This window comes from Salmo trutta, chromosome 28 (assembly GCF_901001165.1).
Source record: "Salmo trutta chromosome 28, fSalTru1.1, whole genome shotgun sequence".
In the NCBI taxonomy this organism is placed as follows: domain Eukaryota; kingdom Metazoa; phylum Chordata; class Actinopteri; order Salmoniformes; family Salmonidae; genus Salmo; species Salmo trutta.
The window spans coordinates 45,257,682-45,284,635 of record NC_042984.1 but is presented as its reverse complement, the minus strand read 5'-3'; the positions used below and the strand labels follow the sequence as shown (position 1 = coordinate 45,284,635).

Here is a 26,954-nt window from a genome sequence, read left to right as displayed (position 1 = left end):
GAGATGGGTTCTGTCAGACTTTCATTACCACTAATGACTGGTCTGCCTAGGGGGTTTTCAAGATTCTTGTGGACTTTTGGAAGAAGGCAAAAAGAAGCCATACGCGGACTGCCATTGAAAATAAATTTTAACTCCTTGTCTGAAATGTAGCCATTCTCCTTAGCTTCTGTGAGGATCCAGTTCAATTCAGTTTTTAGGTCCTCTGTAGGGTTGAAGGTAAGAGATTGGTAGAATTCATCATTGTCTAATTGATGCTAAGCTTCTGTCACATATTTGTCCTTACTCCACACTACTGTCTGCTTTTTAAACCACAATCCATACATTTTTGAACAATGATTGAACTGCATCCCTCTCTGTCTTAGAAAGATTACGTTGCGTTTGGTTAGAGTCAATTTGACCCTTAAAACAGATTCTCCACATCAAAATTCACCTTCTTGGCAAATGTATTTAGTGTGGCATTCTGGATGTTGGGACAAAAGGTGGACTCGGGCTTAAAAGGTGTTTTTGAGGGTACAGAAACTGCCTGACCTGAGACACAATACCCCATATTGACAAATGGAAAACAGGTTGTAATTTCTTTTTGCAAATGCATTAAAAATGAAAAACAGAAATACCTTATTTACATAAGAATTTCAGAAACTTTGCTATGAGAATCGAAACTGAGCTCAGGTGCATCCTGTTTCCATTGATCATCCTTGAGATGTTTCTACAACTTAATTGGAGTCCACCTGTGGTAAATTCAATTGATTGGACATGATTTGGAAAGGCACACACCTGTCTATATAAAGGTCCCAAAGTTGACAGTGCATGTCAGAGCAAAAACCAAGCCATGAGGTCAAAGGAATTGCCCGTAGAGCTCCGAGACAGGATTGTGTCTGGGGAGGGGACAAAAACAAATCTGCAGCATTGAAGGTCCAAGAACACAGTGGCCTCCATTTTTACATAGAAGAAGTTTGGAACCATCAAGACTCTTCCTAGAGCTGACCACCCAGCCAAACTGAGCAATCAGTGGAGAAGGAATTTGGTCAGGGAGGTGACCAAGAAACCGATGGTCACTCTGACAGAGCTCCAGAGTACTTCTGTGTAGATGGGAGAACCTTCCAAAAGGACAACCATCTCTCCACACTCCACCAATCAGGCCTTTATGGTAGAGTGGCCAGACGGAAGCCACTCCTCAGTAAAAGGCCCATGACAGCCCGCTTGGAGTTAGCCAAAAGGCACCAAAAGAGTCTCAGACCATGAGAAACAAGATTCTCTGGTCTGATGAAACCAAGATTGAACTCTTTGGCCTGAATGCCAAGAGTCACGTCTGGAGAAAACCTGGCACCATCCCTTCGGTGAAGCATGGTGGTGGCAAATTCATGCTGTGGGGATGTTTTTCAGCGGCAAGGACTGGGAGATTTGTCAGGATCGAGGTAAAGATGAACGGAGAAAAGTACAGACAGATCCTTAATGAAAACCTGCCCCAGAGCACACAGGACCTCAGACTGGGGTGAAGGTTCACCTTCCAATAGGAAAACAACCATAAGCACACAGCAAAGACAACGTCTCTGAATGTCCTTGAGTGGCCCAGCCTGAGACTTGAATCCAATCTAACCTTTGTGCTGTTGTCTGAGCCCAATAATGTTTGTAGCATGTTTTGTGCTGCTACCATGTTGTGTTTCTACCATGTTGTTGTTGTCTTAGGTCTATCTTTATGTAGTGTTGTGTTGTCTCTCTTGTCGTGATGTGTGTTTTGTGCTATATTTTTAATCCCATTCCCCCGCAGGAGACCTTTTGCCTTTTGGTAGGCCGTCATTGAAAATAAGAATTTGTTCATAACGGACTTGCCTAGTTAAATAAAGTTTAAATAACACCTCTGGGGAGACCTGGAAAAAACTGTGCAGCGACACTCCCCATCCAACCTGACAGAGCTTGAGAGGATCTGCAGAGAAGAATGGGAGAAACTCCCCAAATACAGTTGTGCCAAGCTTGTAGCATCATACCCAAGAATACTCAAGAGTGCAATCGCTGCCAAAACTGCTTCAACAAAATACTGAGTAAAGGATCTGAATACTTATGTAAATGTGATATTTCTGTTTATATATATATATAAAATGCATGTAGATTGATGAGGGGAAAAAACTATTTAATCAATTTTAGAAAAAGGCTGCAATGTAACAAAATGTGGAAAAAGTCAAGGGCTCTGAATACTTTCCGAATGCATCGCAAATCATTTGTTTCACCATGTGGGTCCAGATGGTGGATAGATAAGAGGGCTCACCAACCCCTGGTCTAGATCATCATGGCATTTGTAGTTCTTTATGATGGCCACATTATCAGCTAATTTGCGTTTCACTTTTGGGGGGTAAATACAGGTGAATATATTGATAAAAGTTTAACATGGCCATTGAGGGCTTCCACTATTTTTTACAGTAGTAAACTGGGTGGGAATTCCTGAGTAGGAAGCAATCTGCCAAGGACTATTTTAAAATGGAGATAGCCTCATGCTGTCACAGATGCTATGGAGCCCCACAGTAGATGTGTCATAATACCCATAAAAATGTGTGGTCAAACAGGGAAATGGTTCCAGTATGGACATTTTTCCACCATTCATTTTTCCCATAGGGGATTTTAGAAACACTTAAAATAAGGGTGTGACGTTTCGATAACCAAGGTGACTTTTATCAATATATTCAGCTCTATTTACTCTTAGATTCGAAAATGCTAATTAGCATTAAAGTAGACATCAAGAAAAACTACAAATCCCTGCAAGCTCCTGCACATCATCTCTAGCTGACACCTTTACTAACAGGTAGGTATTGTATCAATTTAAAACTTGCACAAGACAGTTCACAGAATTGTGAATTTAAAGAAATGTAGCCAATTTGTTCATTACTATATTTAGCTAACGTTAGATAGTTAATCCAGATATTCTTACCTTTGCCTCGATTTAGATCATCCTTTCTTAAAGTATGGATCGCGACCCACTTGTTAATGCTGGGTCGCAACGTGTCAGAGTAAATGTATAATTATATAATTGATTACTGGAATTGATTTGGCCAACTGCGCTCAATGTTAAGTGCACTCTCTGCTTAGCAGCGCACTCTGCTCAGTTTGGGATCCCCTTGTGCTTCACAGTTTACCAGATCTTTTTTTCTCAGTTTACTTGAAGATCTCTCCACTGTCGTTCAGCAGCAGATGATGCGCTGTCAGCCATTGACTTGTCATTCCCACTCACCACTGTCATCAAATGGACTCAAGCTAGCCACAAGTTTTGGATGAGCTCAATCGTCATGAAACGCAAATACAGCGATGGGTTTCTCTCTCTCTTGGTTTCATACAAATTTGAGAAGTAACGAGGAGCGCCCACAAAACAAATCATTTCTCATTTGAATATATTGATAAAATTCACCTTGTCTTACCTGGAGAGATTTACACAGTTATCAAAACAGCACACCAGCCTAAACCCTTATTTGAAGTGTTTCATAAATCCCCTATGGGAAAAATGTATGGTGGAAAAACGATTGGAACCATTTCCCGTTTGACCGCTAGGTTTTATGGGTATTATGACAAAGATTAGCCGTGGATCCAGCTCTGTGATCCACTCTATAATCAAACAAGTAGTTGAGAAGTCAAAATGTTATCTCAGCCCGCCATCTTGTGGCAATAATCCGACAGCGTTTGCTGTGAAAGTCGCAGGTTTGACAGGAACGCAAATCACAGGTGACAACTCCGAGTAGCACAATATGGCTGAACAAGCCTTCTTTATCGGCATTCATTTGTTTATTGGTTTTGCAAATTCATTTTTAAGGAAACCTGGTGATAGGACAGGCTCATTTGCACATAGTTTATGTTGAACGAAGAAGTTTTCCGACCAACGGTTCATCAGGTTATCAGAAATGTAGTTGAGTTTAGTCAGCTAATTTTATCCACTAATTTGTGTGTTGTCTCTTGAAAGCTTACCTCCACAGCCTTTTAAAACGAGAAGTTGAATGTCCACAAGAGACCACTAGGCTACACCTTCTGCATTGTTCGCATAGAAATCGAAACTAAAATGAAGCTGTCTCGGAAGGAATCCTGTGAGATGACAATTAAACGAATGTCATAGAGCAATACAATACGAAACTTAAAGATCAGACGTGCGCAGCTGGTGACAACAGTCAGAGACCAAAAATTAAACTGGCTCCTGTAAACAAAAGAAATGGATCCACGGCAGCAGGAATCTTCGCAGGGCAAGGTAAATAAACCCGCTGTTATTATGTCTTACTGACCTGGGTAATCATCCAAAGCCTACTCTGGTTTGTCTCATTGAAGGAAACATCTGTCAAACGGTCAGTTAGTTTATTTTGTTAACCAAGTGTTTTACACAAGAAGTGAAGTGTTCCCTAATTCTGTAATCCCTACCCAAAACTCCACTTGCTGATTGTTTCATTGTGAAGGGATTATTGTCCAGCCAATGCAATATCCTGTTCACAACGGAAACAAACATGCATTGTTTTTGTGGATCGGCTAAATTATTGTTGCAAGAATATTATTAAATAATTGTGGTCATTCTAGCACAAGTAAACATTGCACATTCGGTTTGTACTGGCAGTCCCATCCCAGAAACAAATGCATTAGTTACACATCAGCTAAAAACCCAAGAATAAAGTTCAACACCCCCCCCCCATATAATTCATATGATTGTACTTTCACTTTCAAGAGCTCCACCATACCACACAAAGAACGCAGTGAAGAGTCACGTGACAAGAGGCCCAGTGACGTACCTATCAAACGTAACACTGAGGTATCAGTTATATAAACCAATCAGTCATTCAATCAATTTAACTGTAGTTATGTTTGAGTGATTGTGTGTAATGCCCGCCTTAGCATGGTCCCAGACAGTCCCAGATCGGTATGGGCTTTTGCCAACTCTTCTGTCATTCATTGTATTGCGTTTACTGCATAAAGATCCGTCAAAAAGGCTAGAGCACTGTGAAAATAATTTCTCATCGGGAACAGTAATTAGCTTACTATGTGACATTTTCAGGAGGAGAAACAACCTTTCAGAAGAATGAGAAGTCCACCTAGACCCAGAATAACTGGATCATTTAGACCGAGATTTGGAGGAAGATTCTACAGACCGCGGTAAGATTAGAGGGCATTTCAGAGCAACCTTGTAAATGTTCAAGGGTTTGCTCTTGATCATTTCAACATTTCCTTATCTTCACCCACTTTCGTCCTATTCACTCACTCATCCATATACACTACCGTGTAAAAGTTTTGGGTCACTTAGAAATGTCCTTGTTTTACATGATAACATGCATGAAATGTGTTGCAAAATGAATAGGAAATATAGTCAAGATGTTGACAAGGTTATAAATAATCATTTTTAATTGAAATGATAATTGTGTCCTTCAAACTTTGCTTTTGTCAAAGAATCCTCCATTTGCAGCAATTACAGCCTTGCAGACCTTTGGCATTCTAGTTGTCAATTTGTTGAGGTAATCTGAAGAGATTTCACTCCATGCTTCCTGAAGCACCTCCCACAAATTGGATTGGCTTGATGGGAACTTCTTACGTACCATACGGTCAAGCTGCTCCCACAACAGCTCAATAGGGTTGAGATCCGGTGACTGTGCTGGCCACTCCATTATAGACAGAATACCAGCTGACTGCTTCTTCCCTAAATAGTTGTTGCATAGTTTGGGGCAGCAGGTTTGGGGCGGCAGGTGGTTAGAGCGTTGGGCCAGTAACCGAAAGGTTGCTACATCAAATCCTTGAGCTGACAAGGTAAAATACTGTTGACCTGCCCCTGAACAAGGCAGTTAACCCACTGTGCCTAGGCTGTCATTGTAAATAAGAATTTGTTCTTAACTGACTTGCCTAGTTAAATAAAGATAAAATTAAAAATAATTTTGATAGTTTGGAGCTGTGCTTTGGGTCATTGTCCTGTTGTAGGAGGAAATTTGCTCCAATTAAGCGCTGTTCCTTCTTCAAGATCCCTTTTACCCTGTACAAATCTCCCACTTTACCACCACCAAAGCACCCCCAGACCTACACATTGCCTCCACCATTACTGACAGATGGCGTCAAGCACTCCTCCAGCATATTTTCATTTTTTCTGCGTCTCACGAATGTTCTTCTTTGTGATCCGAACACCGCAAACTTAGATTAATCTGTCCATAACACTTTTTTCCAATCTTCCTTTGTCCAGTGTCTGTGTTCTTTTGCCCATCTTAATCTTTTCTTTTTATTGGCCAGTCTGAGATATGGCTTTTTCTTTGCAACTCTGCCTAGAAGGCCAGCATCCCGGAGTCGCCTCTTCACTGTTGACGTTGAGACTGGTGTTTTACGTGTACCATTTAATTAAGCTGCCAGTTGAGGACTTGTGAGGTGCCTGTTTCCCACTGCTCAGTTGTGCACCGGGGCCTCCCACTCCTCTTTCTATTCTGGTTAGAGCCAGTTTGCGCTGTTCTGTGAAGGGAGTAGTACACAGTGTTGTACGAGATCTTCAGTTTCTTGGAAATTTCTTGCATGGAATCACGTTCATTTCTCAGAACAAGAATAGACTGACGAGTTTCAGAAGAAAGGTCTTTGTTTCTGGCCATTTTGAGCCTATAATCAAACCCACAAATGCTGATGCTCCAGATACTCAACTAGTCTAAAGAAGGCCAGTTGTATTGCTTCTTTAATCAGAACAACAGTTTTCAGCTGTGCTAGCATAATTTCAAAAGGGTTTTCTAATGATCAATTAGCCTTTTAAAATGATAAACTTGGATTAGCTAACACAACGTGCCATTGGAACACAGGAGGGATGGTTGCTGATAATGGGCCTCTGTACGCCTATGTAGATATTCCATAAAAAAATCTGCCGTTTCCAGCTACAATAGTCATTTAAAACATTAACAATGTCTACACTGTATTTCTGATCAATTTGATGTTATTTTAATGGACAAAATGTTTTGCTTTTCTTTCAAAAACAAGGACATTTCTAAGTGACCCCAAACTTTTGAACGGTAGTGTAAATATGTTTTCTACTGTTTTCCTTACTGTATAGATTCATAAGGGACGATCATTCATTCCGGAAGCCCCGCTTCAGTTTTGGGTTCCAAAGGTACCACCCTTTCACCCCTCGTCCACGGTTCAACTGGAGGGACCAGTCCGGCCCACCACAAGGCTCCCCGTGCCCTAACAACCAGTACAACGACCAGAGGAACATGGACAGGAGTGGTCCCGCCAGGGCCTCGACACCTGAAGAACACAGCAGTAGGTTTATACTCATGTAGCGGTTTAGGGAGGGTTAGACCAAATGACTCGGTGGCTACAGGGTAAGAGCTCTACCATCTGTGCCATGATCCAAATATCTTGGCAGTTTAAAGTACAGGCAATACATACTTATACCTATATCACTTTCCTCTTGTGAACACTAGAGAGCAGTGTGAGCAAGCAGTGGCCATGTCAACTCGGAATAATATTTGCATTCTGACATATAGGCTACATTTGGAATGTGTTTTGCTCATCAGCATTCCTGGTGGTTGATATTCACCAAGCAACAACATGACAATGTTACATAATGCTGGCTGCACACAGCATTGGTAGACATTCATCAAATTATAGGTGCTGTCTTTGCATTTTGAATCAGTGGATAAATAACTGGACTCTAGACTCTACTCACACATGCCATTTTTTTGTGTTACTGTTTTGTTTACTTGTTTTGTGCAAATATTTTTCTTACTTTTTAACTCTGCATTGTTGCGAATGGACTCGTACTGTAAGTAAGCATTTCACAGTAAAGTCTACACCTGTTGTATTCGGAGCATGTGACCAATAACATTTGATTTGGTCACTATTAACCATTTGTATTTAGCTACTGTATATTCCTACATGTTTCTGATCATCAAATTTCTCCTCGTCACGTTATTATCATGAGGAGTTTTGTAAGACCTCAGTCGATGTGCTTGCAAGTCAACAATTAGCACTTATGGTTTAGCCCCATTCTCTATCATGTTTGAAAGTCTTTTCTTGAATAACTTTGCATTGCCTAAAGAAGACCTTTGTCTTGTTACCTGCAGTAGAAACCATACATCTTTAATCTTTTTGGTGTTGATAATATGAGCTGTATTGCTATTCTCAGCCACAGTGGTGTTTTCTCCTATTTAATTCAGCTGCTAAGTCTCTGCGTAGACTGCAGTGCTGTGGAAGTGTGTGAGAGAGAGATTGTGTGAGGAACAGGTTGCTCTATGTGCCTGAGAGAGATGCTATTATGGTGACTCATCTCTATAGTGTGTTACAGAAAGAGAGCGAGAAAGCAAAAGAAAATGAGGAGAAAGCGGGAGTGAGGTACCGGGCAGACAGCCAGCTGTATATAATGAGCCGTAACAAAGCTATCGCCTCACATAGGCACACTGCAGTCAAACGTTGCTAGGCAGCTTTCTCCAATCACACCCAATGGATTGTGCTTAAAGAAACATTCATTTTAGCCCCTGCGCTCTGCCTGTAGACAATAACTCTCCTGCTGACAGCAGAGAGATGGAGATGGGGAAGCTTAGGCCTGAATTGTACCAGCAGCTAGAGACACCAATGTGATGATAGTTGAAGAGGACACTGGGTAGATTGAGGAGTCCCAGCATCAATCAGAGACAGTTAATTTAGAGATACCACATGTGCCAATCAAAGATATTAGAGTTTATCACAGATTTCAGCTGCTGTAGTTTAGCTCTAACTTATCCCCCATCTGTTCCCGAGCTGGTAGAGTGTGTTGTGTTGAATTGTTGTGTGAAGACGTGGTTTGTCTGTGTTATGTTGCAGGTGCTCTCAGGTCTTCTGCAGGCCCCAGCAGAGAGAAGGAGAAGCAGCCTGTGTCGTTCATAGTAAGTCCACATTCCACCACTCCTCTCTGCCTCTTCTGGGATAGGGGGAGACTGCGCTGTACACAGTAGGCCACACATACTGTATCTGTTGTCCTACTCCCGTAGTGTATGGTGGTGGCAGAAAAACTCTAATCATTCCCTTCATCTTCCAAAAAGTACAACATGCAGGCCTCTTTCATCATAAATCACTTTTAGCCACTAATGTAGCTTCACACAAATGATCCCTCCCTGCTTGACTGCTGCTTCAATTTCTCAGAAGTGAGATGCACCACACTGGGAGGTATGCATTGCAACACATTTCCTCATGTTGAATAGAAACCTGAGTGCATCTCTTCTCCCATGATGTTCGCCATCAAAAATATTTAGTACACACACAGTCTTTCACAGTCCTTCAAATCACAGAATGAAAAGAACCCTCAAACATTTGAGCAATCTTGGCTAGACTGCTCGGGAAGATTATTAACGTGCGTGTGTATGTATGTGTGTGTGTGTCCTCCACGCCCCTTGGTGTGATAGGAATTGGAAGGACAGCACAGATGCAGCATAAAGAATGAAAAAGTTGGAGTAATTGGGTGGTCTGACTTGGAGAGGAGCGGAGCACAAGGTCGTGGTTGTCTTCAGTTTAAACATGCTCATTATTCAAATAGTCTGGCTGCCTGCTAACCTTAATGAGAGAGAGAGAGAGATGCAGTTTTAAGGAACTCAACAACAGTCAGGTGGGCTCTGAAAGGCAAACACAGGCAGACTAGCCACGTGCTGTCAGAGTACTGACTGTCTGTTAAGGTCTTAAGGAATACTTATAATTGTGCTTATAACTGTCTCTCACCCCTGTGTTTCTGTAGGTGGCTCAAGAGAAGGAGAGATCCCACAGCAAAGAAAGCGAGAGGGATAGAGAGCTCCCCTCCACCATAAGCAGGGCCACAGCACGAAACAGAGCCATCCAACAGAAGAGGAGAGAAATAGAGCAGGTATAGTACCATTCATATTACAGTGAAACAGATCGAGAAAGAGAGGGGATGTACAACATTGCCAGCAGCAGGTGAGGGGAGAGGTAAAGAATTTACAGCAGTGTAAACACCAAAAACAGAGATTGAGAGCGTTAGAGAGATAGCATAGAGGAGAGAGAGATAAGAGGGGGTAGGATTATGAGCCGGTGGGATGAGGAGGGAGAGAAAGAGAGAGGGGGTTGTGGAGAGGACAGGGAGATTTGATCACTGCGGTACCAAAACTAATTGAGAAATGGCCAGCTGAAGCTGCCTCAAATTTATCATCATTTTATCTTCCTTTTAGTAGCTGAATCAGTTAAATAGGTAATCAGTCATCATCAGAGCCAATACATGGTGATGTTGTACATCCCTGGGTTGTTTACCTCCAATCACTCTTAAGCGCCTATCAGAGTCCAAAATGTGTACTCGTACACACAGCAGTGTTCTAGAATATTGGACCGTATCATACTTTTTGAATTTTCTGTGTGGCTCAAGCAATTTCTCCAGCTGTCAACACATTGAAATGGGTGGCGTACAAAGAGCCACTTTGGATGGGAATTGTGAGGAGGTATTTGGGCTGTGCGGATGGTGTTCTCAGAGCAGCTATGTTACAATGGGACCTCGGACTATCACGTCTCTGCCTCTGTGGACTCTGAATTACGCTTAAGATGGAGCTCCTGTTATTGTCAGGTTGTTTGTCCAGGGTTTTTCATCATACATCAGTCATCACATGGGTGTAGTTCAGTTGTCTTTCAATAGGTTTTTAAACACGCGCTGTAATGGATACGTCACAGTTAATGTGACAGAACATCACATGAAGCGTTGTCAGTGGGAGGTGTGTGTTGGGTGTTGTCTCTCCATCCACTCGACTGATGAGAAGTTCACTCTCACTCTTCACGTCTCCATGGTAACTGGAGAAGGTGGGCTCTGTGAGAGAGTCTGGCAACAGGTAGCTGATATACTCGTCCTCCAAAGATACATACACAATAAATAGAACATTTTAGTTGTTGTGGGGGATTAATTGCTTTGCTAAAGGGCAGAATGATAGATTTTTCCCGTTATCGGTTCGGGGATTCGAACTAGCCACCTTTCGGTTACTGGCCCAATGCTCTAAACGCTAGTCTGCGCATTCACGCAGGCACCAACCAACCCTAATTGACATTAAAATAGCCTTTGTCCTTATGAGATGTGGGAAATGTCCCCAAAAGGATCGAAGAACCAACCAACATACACAGCTGTCTGTGCGTGAGTGCTGCTATCTTGGACTATTAATCCACTTTGTGGTAACGGCATACACATGATGAGACCTCTTGCCCAAGCATCTCTCCCAGAACTCTCTCTCCCTCTTTCCCACTCTTGCTTTCTAACCTCTCTCTTTCACCCTCTCTCCATCCTCTCTTCACATCCGCTCTATCCATCCTCTATCTCTAGTGATTATCCTCTCTTCACCCCCCCCTTTCTCTATCTCTCCCTCACTCCTGTTTCCCCCTCTCCAGTCTCTTGTTTGCCTGCTCCTCTCCTGTGTCTGAATACTTCTGGTAATAGTGTGAGCTGAGTTTCTTTAGACCATCTGTGCTAAGCTCCTCACTGGAACAGGAGCCACAATACAAAACAACCTCTCACGTGCCATGAAAATATGTTTATGTGTGTGTGTGTGTATGTGTGTTTTATGTCACGCTGGTGTACAGTTAGGACTGTGCCACCGTTTGGTTGGGTTTAGAAGATATAGTTTAGATTAGAAGATGATGTGGTTTATTAGATAGATTTAGTGTGTACAGTATGTGTTTCATGACTGTGATGCACAGTTAAGTGTGGTGGTGAAAATGCTGACTGTCTGTGTTTTTATGCAGGTGTACCGTCAGGACTGTGACACGTTTGGCGTGGTGGTGAAGATGCTGATAGCCAAGGACCCGTCTCTGGAGCGGCCAATCCAGCCGTCTCTGAAGGAGAACCTCGGGGAGATCGGCCTGCGCTGTGTAGAGGCCATGCAAGAGTTCATAGAGGAGTATGACACCAGGGAACCATCGCCACAGTGACACACACTCCCCTTTGTCTTAACCTGTGTAAGTGGTGTGCTTGTATACCAAATCACAAAGCTCAAAAATGAAACTCAATATTGTATACGTGCTGATTGGGTATGTATGTGACATTGCCAATGTTGAATAGCACTAGTCTATGTCATGACTCATGAGCTGGCCTGTCCTAGTGTCCTTGGTCAGTCAGGCCAAAGTCACTCCTGGTGCTCAGCCTTCTGGAAGCTCTGTCTTGACCAGTGATCGTGACTGCTACTGAAACTCAATAATTTATGATGTGTTGTCAACTTTCAATATTGCTCTTGACAATGTGATGGAAGATATAGCTATTGCCCTTGTGCTTCCTACTGAAGTACAGTTAATGAATTCTAAGCCCTGTGACATATTGAAAAATAAAACAAATAAATGACATGATAATTGTACATAAATGAGCTATACTATGTTGATATACAAGGATGATTATATCTAATACAGAGGAAGAATCTATTTACACACAACTTTTGGATGTTTTCACTGCAATAAAATAAATCTGCTCTTAAAAATGATTTGGGTGTTTGATTCAGTCTTGTAATGTATAGTACTATTCCCTAGACCCCCTTATATGCAAATCACCCCGATCTACCAGCAACTGCAAATTCTCTGTACCTCAGTTGGTAGAACATGGAGCATGCAATGCCAGGATACTGGGTTCAAATCCCGGGACCACCCGTATGTAAAAAGTATGGATGCGTGAATTTAAGTTGCTAAATGGCATAAAATTATATTTACAGTATTAAATCAACCTGATTTACATATCTTCCCATTACTACCCAAGAAAGATGGTCAATGTGTGCAGCAGTCAGCTCAGGGCCATCGTATTGAACATGTAAATTCAGCAAAAAAAGAAACGTCCCTTTTTCAGGACCCTGTCTTTCAAAGATAATTCGTATAAAACCAAATAACTTCACAGATCTTCATTGTAAAGGGTTTAAACACTGTTTCCCATGCTTGTTCAATAAACCATAAACAATTAATGAACATGCACCTGTAGAACGGTCGTTAAGACACTAACAGCTTACAGACGGTAGGCAACTAAGGTCACTGTTATGAAAACTTAGGACACTAAAGAGGCCTTTCTACTGACTCTGAAAAACACCCAAAGAAAGATGCCCGGGGTTCCTCCTCATCTGCGTGAACGTGCCTTAGGCATGCTGCAAGGAGGCATGAGGACTGCAGATGTGGCCAGGGCAATAAATTGCAATGTTCGTACTGTGAGACGCCTAAGACAGCGCTACAGGGAGACAGGACGGACAGCTGATCGTCCTCGCAGTGGCAGACTGCCCAAGTTACACCAGGAATGCACAATCCCTCCATCGGTGATCAGACTGAGAGAGGCTGGACTGAGGGCTTGTAGGCCTGTTGTAAGGCAAGTCCTCACCAGACATCACCGGAAACAACTTCGCCTATGGGCACAAACCCGCCGTCGCTGGATCAGACAGGACTGGCAAAAAGTGCTCTTGTCTGACGAGTCGCGCCAGGGTGATGGTCGGATTTGCGTTTATCGTCGAAGGAATGAGCGTTACACCGAGGCCTGTACTCTGGAGCGGGATTGATTTGGAGGTGGAGGGTCCGTCAGCCATACTGCTCGTTCTGTGCGTGATTTCCTGCAAGACAGGAATGTCAGTGTTCTGCCATGGCCAGCGAAGAGCCCGGATCTCAATCCCATTGAGCACGTCTGGGATCTGTTGGATCGGAGGGTGAGGGCTAGGGCCATTCCCCCCAGAAATGTCCGGGAACTTGCAGGTGCCTTGGTGGAAGAGTGGGGTAACATCTCACAGCAAGAGCTGGCAAATCTGGTGCAGGCCATGAGGAGGAGATGCACTGCAGTACTTAATGCAGCTGGTGGCACACCAGATACTGACTGTTCATTTTGATTTTGACCCCCCCTTTCTATAAATCACGTCTGTGGAACTTGTTCAGTTTATGTCTCAGTTGTTGAATCTTATGTTCATACAAATATTTACACATGTTAAGTTTGCTGCAAATAAACGTAGTTGACAGTGAGAGGATGTTTCTTTTTTTGCTGAGTTTAGATTGATGTATGATCACTAAGCAGCCAGCCAGTAAGGCAGTCTAATAGCAGCAGACTGGTAATGAACAGATCGTATTTCCACACCAGTATTTCGGAGGAACGGAGACTGTCAGTCAACCAAAACAACATGGGATTCCAGCTCGAACCAACCACAGAAATCTGGAACAAGCAGCATTACAGCATTTATATACACTTATAAATGTTTATAATGGCCTATTAAACATGGTTATTGTTATAGTGTCACCAAAAGATGTGACATTTCTATTGTTCATTGAAATCCACTTTAATTCCAATATGACACAACATCAACAAATAAACATGCAAGCCTTTTCTATCTCTACATCATGTTATACAAATAATGGTTCTGTAGTTACAAAATATATATAAATATTTAGGACCATTATGTACAGAACATTTACATTACTACATCCAAAACTTAAATAACACTTATTTTACTGTTATATACATTTAACAGGTATTACTATGTTATTATTTGTTTTATCTAGTAGTAATATTATAACGTTGAAAAACAAAGCATGTTGCGGGAGAAAACGGGACTATACGGGACGTTACTGTGCCTGAATGGCCAAGGAGCATAGAGCTGTCCTTGGTAAGCGTGGAGAGCAGGGCAGTGTAGTTAGGTTCAACAGGCTATTTATACAGGGTGATACCACGATCTGCTAGCCAACTGTACTGTACATCCAGCAGCTCTTGGTTTCCACTGAGGTAAACGACAACACTGTATGGCATCTATCTAGCACACATCGTCCACAATCACACTTCCAGCTGACTGGTTTTGGAGGGCTGTGGTGTTTGCCAGGCAGTTTTTGGTTCTCCTTAGTAAGTGATGGACTGATTATAAGTCATTGGTTGGTCAATGCTATGGGAAGGTCCACTCAGGTGGTTTTCCAAGGTCCAGTAGGTACATAAAATATGTGAGCACTTCAGCCATTAGTGCTCTTGGAGTTGTGTACCAATACTTACTTGAAACTGAGTCATTTAGGAGTATTCATTAAACTTTACAGACATGGTGAATTTACCCCTTGTCGGTTTCAAGACAGAAAAATAATGCTAAATAGTTGCTAAACTCCAGCATGAATTGCAATTATTTGCTGTATTATTTGTATGCCTTGTTGACATACTAAACATTATGCATGCATAAATCCAATTTCTAGAAATGTTTAAACTGGTTTTAAATAACAGCTGGTAAATTTACTACAGCGGTACAATGTTATGAATAAGTCCCATATTTCTGTTATGTATCTGTGGAAGGCACACACACACACACACACACACACACACACACACACGCACGCACGCACGCACGCACGCACGCACGCACACGCACACACTCTGTTTATCAATCAAATGCCGTAACCTTTCTTGGGCTATATAATAATAAACAGTTAACAATACAAATGTGATGTTTTTGCCAATTGTTAGTCACCTGACTCCAGTTATTGTAAACATTGCGGTTGTTTAAGAAGCCAGTCCATTGCAGGCTTCTTGTCCTGATTAGCTCATACTGTGTAGGCGTATACCCCCCCCCCACACCGCATAGAGCTAGTTGTGTAACTCACACACATCAAATATATATAGGCCTCTCTTTGACACACACACAATCACTCTTTCATATACTCTCTCTCCCCCCTTTCTCTGTCTCCCTCCCACTCCCTCGCTCTCCTTTCTCACCATCCCTAACTCTCTCTATGAGATGATGCAGTTCTTGCTCTTCCTCCTCTGGCGCATGTGGAGCTGTCCGTGCAGCTGCCCTTGGTTTCCTCCATGTAGGGGTCCATGTAGGGGTCCATGTGTGGGTCCATGGTGGCCCCCCATCCCTCCCATCCCTGTAGGGCTGTATCTGTGGCGCAGCTCCTCATTGTGGAGGTAGCGTAGCTGGACAGGTCTGGGGATGGGCTCACCCAGGAAGTACCCCTCGTCTTCTTCAGACTCAGAGGATGAGGAGCAGCTGGAGCACCAGGGGTCCGCCCCCTCCCCGTATCCCTCCCCACCCAAGTGTGGTCCCCCAAGGCCCAGCGTCTGTATCCCCCCACCCCCTGCTGCATTGTGCAGGGTGAGGTCTGAGGTGGTGCGGGGGCAGTGTCGGTAAGGCTGCTGTCTGTACCCGCCTATGCCCTCCACCCCAAACAGGTCTCGGGCGGTATGGCCGGCGGGGAAACGGTCATAGTCCTCCTGAACACGACGGTGCGGGGGTTCCATCATATGACTTCCCCGGTCGGCTGCCAGGTGGAGGGCATTGTCAGAGCGTGAGCGTCGAGAACGCTGGTAGTGGCGACCGCTGCTGCGGTGGTTGCCGTTTCCATCATTACCATTGCCACGGTGTTTGCGTCGCCGTGATTGTGTTGGTTGTTGTTGCTGTATGGGCTCTGGCCCATTCGGCCGACGACGAGGGATCCTCTCACTCATGGGGGTCATGCGGAGGTTACCACTACTCCCCATTAGGCCCACGCGACCTGTACCCTTAAAGGCCAGGGGCTGGGGGGAATCCCAGTACCCCAGGGGGTACCCCACCTGCACAGGCGCATTCAGGTACCCGTAGGGCCGAGAGGTCAGGGACTCAGAGCTGCGGAATTGGACAGAGGAACCCAGTGTGCCAATGTTACTCTTCTCAGACACATTCATCCCAGAGTCCTTACTAAGGTCTGGCATGGAGTATCGGGACAGGTGCTCTTGACGCTTACTTACCCCATCCAGTGAGTTACCTGGGAAAGATACACACACAGGTTATTTATGTATATAGATACTGAAGGTATTAAATGATCAATCATGATCCCTATTATCATATTACATCTTGACATGGAAATGTTAGAAAATGATTGACACTTAGGGCTCTATTTTAACAAACCTATTGCAATGGTAAATCTTAGTGCTGGGGGAGGGTTATAGGTTAGGGGGTTTGTCAGAAATGTTTGACTATTTTCACTGCGGGATTTATAAGCTCAGTAGCTGACAGTGGCTCGAAAGGACTGGGTTTTGATCAATAAATAAATGATAGGTGTGACGAGTCCTTGATCAATAAATAAATGATAGGTGTGACGAGTCCTTGATCAATAAATAAATGATAGGTGTGACGAGTCCTTGATCAATAAATAAATGATAGGTGTGACGAGTCCTTGATCAATAAATAAATGATAGGTGTGACGAGTCCTTGATCAATAAATAAATGATAGGTGTGACGAGTCCTTGATCAATAAATAAATGATAGGTGTGACGAGTCCTTGATCAATAAATAAATGATAGGTGTGACGAGTCCTTGATCAATAAATAAATGATAGGTGTGACGAGTCCTTGATCAATAAATAAATGATAGGTGTGACGAGTCCTTGATCAATAAATAAATGATAGGTGTGACGAGTCCTTGATCAATAAATAAATGATAGGTGTGACGAGTCCTTGATCAATAAATAAATGATAGGTGTGACGAGTCCTTGATCAATAAATAAATGATAGGTGTGACGAGTCCTTGATCAATAAATAAATGATAGGTGTGACGAGTCCTTGATCAATAAATAAATGATAGGTGTGACGAGTCCTTGACCCCTCACTGGTCAATACTGCATGCCGTTGTGTCAAGTTCTGTTGCTTATTGATGGTCTTTGCGTTGTCATCAACTCCAATTCGGCTGTGATCACCAAATATTATTTTCCTAGTCCATTGTGGATTGATACAGTTTATTAAATAGCTACGAGTAACAGCAATAGTAAAACAATCAAAAAAATCCAGTTTTTGCTCAAAATGTTTTGAGTGTTGACAGTCAACGTTGTTGTAATTGGCTTCATCAAGTATAGGCCTTTACGCATCGCACTTATCCTCAAATAAAAAATACTAGACTCCTGTAAATTGTATTGTATGTCTGAGGCACGTTCTCAATAAGCAAAATATAACCTAGGCCTGCTGTTATAGGACTGAATCATTTGCATATGTTTGGAGGAGCCGCACATATGTTGGATAACCGGACAAGAGGCGGGGGTGGATGCAAGCCAAATGGAGGAGCCTATACACTGCCGGTAGGCCTATGTGAATAATGCCAAAGCCTCACAAGTAGACCATTTAGAAACAGGCTACTTGACTAATGCATGGAAATAGAAATACATTTAGCAGACGCTCTTATCCAGAGCAACTTACAGGAGCATTAAGGTCTAAGTGCCTTGCTCAAGTGCACATCAACAGTTTTTTCACCAAGTCATCTCAGGAATTCAACCAGCGACCTTTTGGTTACTGGCCCAACGCTCTTAACCGCTAGGCTACCTGCCACCCTAGGCCAGGATAAGAAAGACACCAGACAATATAGTAGGGTAAGGGTGGCCTATTAGGCACCGTTTCCCAAACTAGTGGTCACCTGATAAGAAAATGGGGTAGCAAGAGAATTTCCAAAATCCTGGTTATACATATACATATATATACACAGTACCATTCAAAAGTTTGTACAGCTACTCATTCAAGGGTGTTTCTTTATTTTTTACTATTTTCTACATTGTAGAATAATAGTGAAGACATCAACACTATGAAATAACACATATGGAATCATGTAGTAACCCAACAAGTGTTAAACAAATCAAAATATATTTCATATTTGAGATTCTTCAAAGTAGCCACCCTTTGCATTGATGACAGCTTTGCACACTCTTGGCACACTCTCACATCAACACCTTTGTCAGATAACACTGTGAAACTAAGAATTGATTCTATAGCTAGCAATCAAGAGGGCGACACAAAATGGGGCTCCATCTATCACAGGATGGCGGGCAGGCCTCTGCACACTAGTTATGAATGTCTCCCTCTGCCATATGGACGCATTGTATGATACACCCACTGAGCTATAATGGATACACTGAGAGCAACTGGCAGGCAAAAGAGCTGAGCGCCGAACTTGGAGATATGTAGCATGTAACTCCGATTGTAAACTACATTGCGCATGCCTGTTTGCAAAACAGCAGTGCATTTGGAAAGTGTTCAGACCCCTTGACTTTTTCCACATTCTGTTACATTACAGCCTTATTCTAAAATGGATTAAACAGTTTTTTCCCCCTCATCAATCTACACTCAATACCCCATGATGACAAAGCAAAACAGGTTTTTATCAAATTTAGCAAAACAAAAATAACTGAAATATCCTCTCAAGCTCTGTCAGGTGGATGGGGAGTGTCGCTGCACAGCTATTTTCAGGTCTCTCGATTGGGTTCAAGCCCAGTCTCTGGCGGGGCCACTCAAGGACATTCAGAGACTTGTCCCGAAGCTACTCCTGCGTTGTCTTGGCTGTGTGATTAGGGTTGTTGTCCTGTTGGAGCGAAGGTTCACCCCAGTCTGAGGTCCCGATCGCTCTGGAGCAGGTTTTCTTCAAGGATCTCTCTGTACTTTGCTCCGTTCATCTTTCCCTCGATCCTGACTAATCTTCCAATCCCTGCCGCTGAAAAACATCCCCACAGCATGATGCTGCCACCACCATGCTCACTGTAGGGCCAGAGAATCTTGTTTCTCATGTTCAGAGAGTCTTTAGGTGCCCTTTGCCAAACTCCAAGAGTGTTGTCATGTGCCTTTTACCGAAGAGTGGCTTCTGTCTGGCCACTCTACCATAAAAGCTTGATTGGTGAAGTGCTGCAGAGATGGATGTCCTTCTGGAAGGTTCTCCCATCTCCACAGAGGAAGTCTGAAGCTCTGTTAGAGTGACCAATGAGTTTTTGGTCACCTCCCTGACCAAGGCCATTCTCCCCCGATTGCTCAGTTTAGCCGGGCGACCAGCTCTAAGAAGAGTCTTGGTGGTTCCGAACTTTTTCCATTTAAGAATGATGGAGGCCACTGTGTTCTTGGGGACCTTCAATGATGCAGAAATGTTTTGATACCCTACCCCAGATCTGTGCCTCGGCACAATCCTGTCTCAGAGCTCTACGGAGCTCTACGGACAATTCATTCGACCTCATGGCTTGGTTTTTGCTCTGACATTCAATGTCAACTGTGGGACCTTATATAGGCAGGTATGTGCCTTAAGGATGATCAATGGAAACAGGATGCACCGGAGCTCAATTTCGAATCATATAGCAAAGGGTCTGAATACTTATGTAAATAAGGTATGCCTGGTATTATATTTTAATACATTTGCAAAAATAAACAATTATGTCATTATGGTGTATTGTGTGTAGATTGAGAATGACATTTTTTTTATTTAATTCATGTTAGAATAAGGCTGTAACATAACAAAATGTGGAAAATACTTTCCGAATGCACTGTATGTGGAGGTATGGGATCAGAGCATGACAATGTTTTATTTTTATTTAACCTTTACTTACCTAGGCAAGTCAGTTAAGAACAACTTCTTATTTACAATGACACAAAGGCTTGGTGGTTATCGAGAGGAACTGTTGTCATTCACACTGGATATAAAAAAAACTACTTTGTTGACTGTCTGTGTAATGAAAAGAGCATGTGTCTCCTTTCCTATGTAATAGACATATTTGGGAAACTGAACGAAAAGAACGCAAGCAGGCAGGGCAAATGCAAAAACATTATACAGACGAGTCACCATATCAGCGAAATCCATTTGACTGTGATCCTGGCTCATTTGACATGCCCTTAAGTGAAATCAATCAGCTGATCGCACTGTCATGTGCCCGAATTCTGCAGACAATGCATGCACGCGTCACTATGGAGGAGTTTTGGTTCCTGACTCAAAGGGAATACTGTGCCGTCTCTCTCCGAGCATTATAACTTATGTTACGCTGATTCAGTGCTCTCGTCTGCAGTGCTCTCGTCTGCAAAAACAAATATCGATCCAGGTTGGATGTGACAGGAGAGATGAGGTGTGCACTGTCAACCACGCCCCCTGACTTTGAGAAGCTCCGACGGGACATGCATTAAGCACACCCATCTCATTAGTGCTGGTGAGATAAGAGAAATGATGTCAGACTAATTTGCAATTGACTGTCATAGCCCCACATTTAAAGTACATCATGGTGAGTTCAGAATACAATCAGAAATACTGTTAGACTGTTTTGCAACTGACTGCCTAGCTCCAATTAAAAAAGTAAACATAGGCTGTTAATTCCATCATTTTTTTTCACATGGTTCGGGTCACGAGAATTTTTAGATATCAAAATGGGGTCGTGGGACAAAAAAGTTTTGGAACCCCTGCAATAAGGGCTTGTTTTTTAATCAAACAAAACAGAAAACAAGCAATTGTTATAGGATATTCACTTAAATGTTTTTAAATACGAGTGTCACCGGATCATCCTATCTCTCGTTCCATGATTGGCATGGAGGGGTTTTTACATACATGCAAATAATAACAGTAGCTGGATAAAATAATGTACAATAGCCCACATATATAAAAGTGGATGCTCCCAAACTTGATCTTTTAATAAAGCTTTGGTGATTAAGATTTATTTCAAAGCAGTCACATGAGCCAAACCCTTTCTGATAGTCTTCCCAGCAAACCGGGAACATTCCCAGAACATTAGCTAAGATTCCCAATAAGTTCTAGTTCTAGTTTTATCTAACATTAGGATGATAACATCCTAAAAACATTTTTTGTAAGGAAATATCATTGGTATGTTCTCCTAACATTCACTAAAATGTTCTGTAACAACCACCACAGAAATGTAAATGTAATGTAAATGTAACATTCCCCAAACATTCTCAATAGGTTTCCAGGTAATGTAATAACACAATGTACCTGTAATGTTTTCCCAGCAAACCAGAATTGGTTCTGTGAAAGTTCCCAGAACATTTGATAGGTCGTGACAAATGTTCTCATAACACACAAACTGTCCAGTCGTACTGATGATTATAAAATGTTTACATAAAGCATTCACCTGATGCTGCAAGAATGTTCCTAGAACACATTTAATTTGTTATTTTTAATACATTTTTTACCCTTTTTTTCTCCCCAATTTCATGGCATCCAATTGTTAGTTACGTCTTGTCTCATCCTTGCAACTCCCGTACGGAATCGTGAGAGGCGAAGGCCGAGAGCCGTGTGTCCTCTGACACACAACCTACCCAAGCTGCACTGCTTCTTGACACAATGCCCACTTAACCCAGAAGCCAGCCGCACCAATGTGTCGGAGGAAACACCGTACACCTGGCGACTGTGTCAGCATGCACTGTGTCCGGCACAGAAGTAACTCGTACGCGATGGGACAAGGACATCTCTGCTGGCCAAACTCTCCCCTAACCCGGACGACGCTGGGCCAATTGTGCGCTGCCCCATGGGTCTCCCAGTCACGGCCGGCTGTGACAGATCCTGGATTCGAACTCAGAATCTCCAGTGGCACAGTGATGCAGTGCGATGCAGTGCGATGCAGTGCCTTAGACCACTTCGCCACTCGGGAGGCCCAATTTGTTCTTTAAACATTGGCAGAATGTTTCATTAGGTTGTGGGGACCAGCATTACCTGAAATTTGCACTTTGGCACAAGTTTTTAAGGATACACCTCAGATATTGTCAACCCTCCCACCTCAGCGCAAGCTAGCTCATTTAAGACATGTAAATTACCAATCCTGATGCTAGGGTTTGAAAACAGAAGAGCGCCAGCTTTAACAGGTCGAATTTGCAAAACGAGCATGCATTTGATAATTGTGCTGGCTTAACACCCGTTGAAAATAAAGCCCCTTGTCTACAATCTAGCTTCTAAACTCAGTTGAGAGGGTACAGTACCTGTAGCATTGGACAGGGCCAGAGACTCCATAGATCCTCGGGGGGTCTGTTCCAGAGGGGTGAGGGGCTCTGTGAAGCTCATGCCGTTGCTCATTGCTTTCCTGGTCCTGGTCAGGGGGGGCCTGCTGTCCCTCTGGAAGCCATGCATGCTGATGCTCCTCTTGTCTGAGAAGCCCTGGCCTTGGCTGGACACCTCGTTGAAGCTCATCTGGGTCCTCAGCTTGGGTGGGTGGAACCCGTCCTGGCTGTGGTGGATCCAGTTGTCCTGGAAGGATTGGCCCCTCAGTGCCGCCATGGGCGTTCGTTTGGTGTTGCCCTGCTCTTTAGCCCTGGACTCAGGCCTTTTTCCTGGGTTGACAGGGCTCTGGGCTGGGGGCAGGGGGTTGTGGGGGCTAGGGCTGTAGCCTTTCCTGGGGTTACACAGGCCCAGGAGCAGGGATGTGGGGGTTGGAGAGGCATCCTGCTGGGAGCCCTCGTAGGCTGTCTCATAGGCTGGGGGGTAAGGTTCATCCCGGCTCATCCACACTTGGTTGAGACTAGGGGTGCGGCTGGGGGCGCGACTGGGTGTGCGGCTGGGTGTTCGACTGGGTGTCTGGCTAGAGCCAAGGCTCAGACGGTCCATCTGGATAGACAGGGGGTCCACCTCAACAGACAGACGATCAGTCATGGGCGCTGGCTGGCGACGCTCCTGCTCGGCATTTCGGCGCTCCGGTTTTAGAATCTTGATGCTGTGGTGAGACTCACGGGAGCGGGCACTCTGGAAGGCCGAGTCAGATGAGTCTGACTCGTCTGGGTCCTGATTGATGGAATTTATAGAATTTATAACATATAATTGAAATACATATAAAATACAGATAATATACAATGGTCAACTGAACATTCAGTCAAATGCTGGTTGTTCACCTGTCCGGCGCTGCAGGAGCGTGAGCAGTAGATCTGTCTCTGTTTGGGCAGGAAGGGGCGCCCCAGGAGGGAACGCTTACAGCGGGCACAGCAGAAACACTCCTCTGTGGCGTGCCAATGCTGCCCGTCATATGTCATCTGGCCCTGGTCAATGCCTGGGGAGAGGATTAGATCCTGTTATTGTGTAACAGTGTTGCTTCCGTCCCTCTCCTCGCCCCTACCTGGGCTTGAACCAGGGCCCTCTGCACAGGTCAACAACTGCGACCCACAAAGCATCGTTACCTATCGCTCCACAAAAGCCGCGACCCTTGCTGAGCAAGGGAAACAACTACTTCAAGGTCTCAGAGCGAGTGACGTCACCGATTGATACGCTAGTAGTGCGCACCCCGCTAACTAGCTAGCCATTTCACTCCAGTTACACTCACCCCCCTGTTGACCTCCTCCTTTCCGCAGCAACCAGTGATCCGGGTCAACAGCATCAATGTAACAGTATTGCTTCCATCCCTCTCCTCGCTCCAACCTGGCCTGTCACGCCCTGATCTCTTTCACCTGTCCTTGTGATTGTCTCCACCCCCTCCAGGTGTCGCTTATTTTCCCTGTAGTATTTATCCCTGTGTTTCCTGTCTCTCTGTGCCAGTTTGTCTTGTATGTTCAAGTCAACCAGCGTGTTTTCCCCCGTGCTCCTGCTTTTCTATTCTCTTTTACTAGTCCTCCCGGTTTGACCTTTGCCTGTTTTTCTGGACTCCATTTTCTGGACTCCACGCCTGTCTGACCATTCTGCCTGCCCTGACCTCGAGCCTGCCTGCCATTCTGTACCTCTGGAACTCTGAACTGGTTTTGACCTTTTGCCTGTCCACAACCATTCTCTTGCCTACCCCTTTTGGATTGTTAATAAACATCTTGGACTCTAACCATCTGCCTCCTGTGTCTGCATCTGGGTCTCGCCCTTATAGTACGAACCAGGGACTCTCTGCACACATCAACAACTGACACCCTTGAAGCATCGTTGCTTATCGCTCCACAAAAGCCACAGCCCTTGCAGAGCAAGGGATACAACTACTTCACGGTCTCAGAGTGAGTGACTTCACAGATTGAAATGTTGCTAGCGTGCACCCCGCTAACTAGCTAGCCATTTCACAATTAGAAATAATACTACTACTTATTACTAATAAGGTGTCAGTGTCGGGATATCACATACGGAGTCTAATGAACCCATTGTCTACAGTGATAGACTGTATCACTCCTCAGTAAGACAACAGCTAATCTGTAAAATATGAGCCTGCAAAATATTTTAATGTTATTTACTGGAAAAATAAATTAAATACAGCACAAACACTCTGTTTTATTTCCCAGAAGGTGAATGATATTGTAATTTTACCCCAAACTGGGATTATGCGGTCTGTATAATAATTTAAAAATACATTTATAGAAAGCCCTCCTAAACCAAGGGAACTAATAATATTTCACATGGTCCATCTGGACACAACATGGCATCCTCTGGGTCTGAAAGACTCATAGCTTCCCCCTGTCTAACTGGATTCTGAGCAGCAGATAATAACCACCTTCATTTCCCTAGCCAGCCATGTCTTAGCACAGCTGAATGATGCACAGGGCTCTGAGTGTTCTGTTCTGCTATCGAGTGACAGCTGCTTTCCAAATGACTTCTACTGTAAATTGGTATGTAATGTTTTCTATTATAAGCTTTAGTCATGAATGCTTGAAGCTATGGATTTGTATCTCAGATTGTATGACTATTCTCTCTTAACGACTACAGGGTCCTTGAATGACTCCATTGTGTTTTGTCAAACGAAAAACATGTCAATAATGAAATTAGTTGAGACATGGAGAGATGGTGGTAATGACACAGAGAAAGACAAAGTGAGATTGATAGTGTGTGGGAACAACACAGTCAAAGAGAGAGGCTGGAGGACAGGGGGTAATATACATGTAAAGAGACACAGAGACAAAGAAAGGGTGAAAAATAGAGGAAGAAATCATATAAAGAAAAACAGGGATGGATATAAAGTTAACAAGAGAGTGAGTGAGATGGCGGGAGATGAACAGCAATGGAGAGAGTGGCAGAGACAGAGGGAAAGATAGAAAAACAGGAAAAGGATGCAGGTGCGTTTTGAAGAAGAGAATCTTTGCATTATTTATCTATTTCCATGTCTAAACGTATGATCTGATAATAATCAATAGAAAGAAAGAGAAGAGCGCAGTAAACATGTATAAATCGTGTTTATGAAACATCTAGAACCATGTACCTATGTGTTCACCGCAGGCCTCGCAGTACTCTGCATACAGGGACTCAAAGCAGTGGCAGCAGTGTGGACGTCCATCCTTCATGATGTAGCGCTGGCCACCCAGCGGAGCCTCACACTCATAGCAGCAGAAGTGCTTCATGTGCCAGTGCCTGCCCTCTGCCTCTGTGCACTCATCAGCAAAGATAATCTAAAAAAAGAGAGTGAGAGAGAGACAGACAGACAGACAGACAGACAGACAGACAGACAGACAGACAGACAGACAGACAGAGAGAGAGAGAGAGCACAGATAATCATCAGCAAAGATCATCTAAAGCTATTAAAGAGACACCAAGCTCACCAGCAAAGACAATGAAATATAATATGCAGGAGAGACAGAGAACAGACTGTCAAACCATAGAACACCAGAGAAGGAGAGAGATAGACACCAAGCGGTGACAGATTCTGGACTTGCACGCATCTTAGCATTAGCAGAAATAAGACTCAGTCAAACGGAGCAAAACTTCTGCAGAGCTGGATAACTGAGATGTGGAAGGACGGATGAGATCCCTCAACACTCTTTACCCTGTAAAACCCAATCTCACCCTTCTGAGCTCAAGCTCCAGCTCCTCCCAACTTCCCACCACCTTAAACCCCATCTCAACCTTCTGAGCTCCAGCTAACCCAGCCAACCCTCCCACCACCCCAGACCTCTAAGCCCAGCTGGGTTCACCTCATCGCAGGCACAGCAGCGGGGTTTGAGCATCTCTGAATGGTGCCGGCCGCAGTAGATCTTCCCTTCCTGGTGAAAGTAGATGAGGTCCACTAGGAGCTCCTCACACATGCTGCACACAAAGCATTGAGGGTGCCACACCAGGCCGTGGCCTGCCCGTGACGCAAACACCACAATGTCCCCTCCATTTATCTGGCCCCCACACTGAGAGAGAGGGAGCGAGAAAGGGAGGGGAGGCAGGGGAGACAGGGAGAGGGAGTGAGAGATAAATAGATGAAAAGAGAGAGAAAGAGAGAGTCAAAGAAAGGAATTGACCGAGGGGGAGGGGGAGCGAGACACCAGTTACATGATATAAATAATCAAATATTTTTAAATGTGCATGACCTAATCACAAAAGGGCTTCTATGGCTAATCCTTCTGATTAGACATCAAACAGAAAAAACCAAGGCAAGCTGATTATTTTCAAATATTTGATTTGCTGTAG

The 26,954-nt window shown here is 43.8% G+C and overlaps 2 protein-coding genes across 5 annotated transcripts in view; one reads left to right on the top strand and one right to left on the bottom strand.

Moving 5' to 3' along the window:
- The first annotated feature begins 3,592 nt into the window (after positions 1-3,592).
- On the top strand, positions 3,593-12,398 carry LOC115166331 (uncharacterized). 2 transcript variants are annotated; one of them, XM_029720242.1, is made up of 8 exons: positions 3,593-3,705; positions 3,941-4,219; positions 4,685-4,768; positions 5,012-5,109; positions 7,022-7,230; positions 8,773-8,834; positions 9,677-9,802; positions 11,671-12,398. In XM_029720242.1, the coding sequence occupies exons 2-8, from the start codon at positions 4,184-4,186 to the stop codon at positions 11,854-11,856; spliced, it is 801 nt and encodes a 266-aa protein (XP_029576102.1). In that variant the 5' UTR covers positions 3,593-3,705; positions 3,941-4,183; the 3' UTR covers positions 11,857-12,398. The 2 variants fall into 2 exon arrangements, with proteins under 2 accessions (XP_029576102.1, XP_029576103.1); XM_029720243.1 differs by lacking the exon at positions 4,685-4,768 and having other exon boundaries at positions 3,595-4,219.
- A 1,509-nt stretch (positions 12,399-13,907) lies between these two features.
- The window catches only part of LOC115166330 (prickle-like protein 2), a 94,436-nt gene continuing 81,389 nt past the window's right edge, over positions 13,908-26,954 (bottom strand). For all 3 annotated transcript variants that reach the window (XM_029720239.1, XM_029720240.1, XM_029720238.1), the window contains exons 5-9: positions 26,471-26,674; positions 25,762-25,948; positions 23,498-23,652; positions 22,595-23,390; positions 13,908-16,647 (exon numbers count right to left, since the gene is read on the bottom strand). In XM_029720239.1, the coding sequence (XP_029576099.1) occupies positions 15,632-16,647; positions 22,595-23,390; positions 23,498-23,652; positions 25,762-25,948; positions 26,471-26,674 (2,358 nt within the window). In that variant the 3' untranslated portion in view covers positions 13,908-15,631. The remainder of the gene's footprint in view (positions 16,648-22,594; positions 23,391-23,497; positions 23,653-25,761; positions 25,949-26,470; positions 26,675-26,954) is intronic.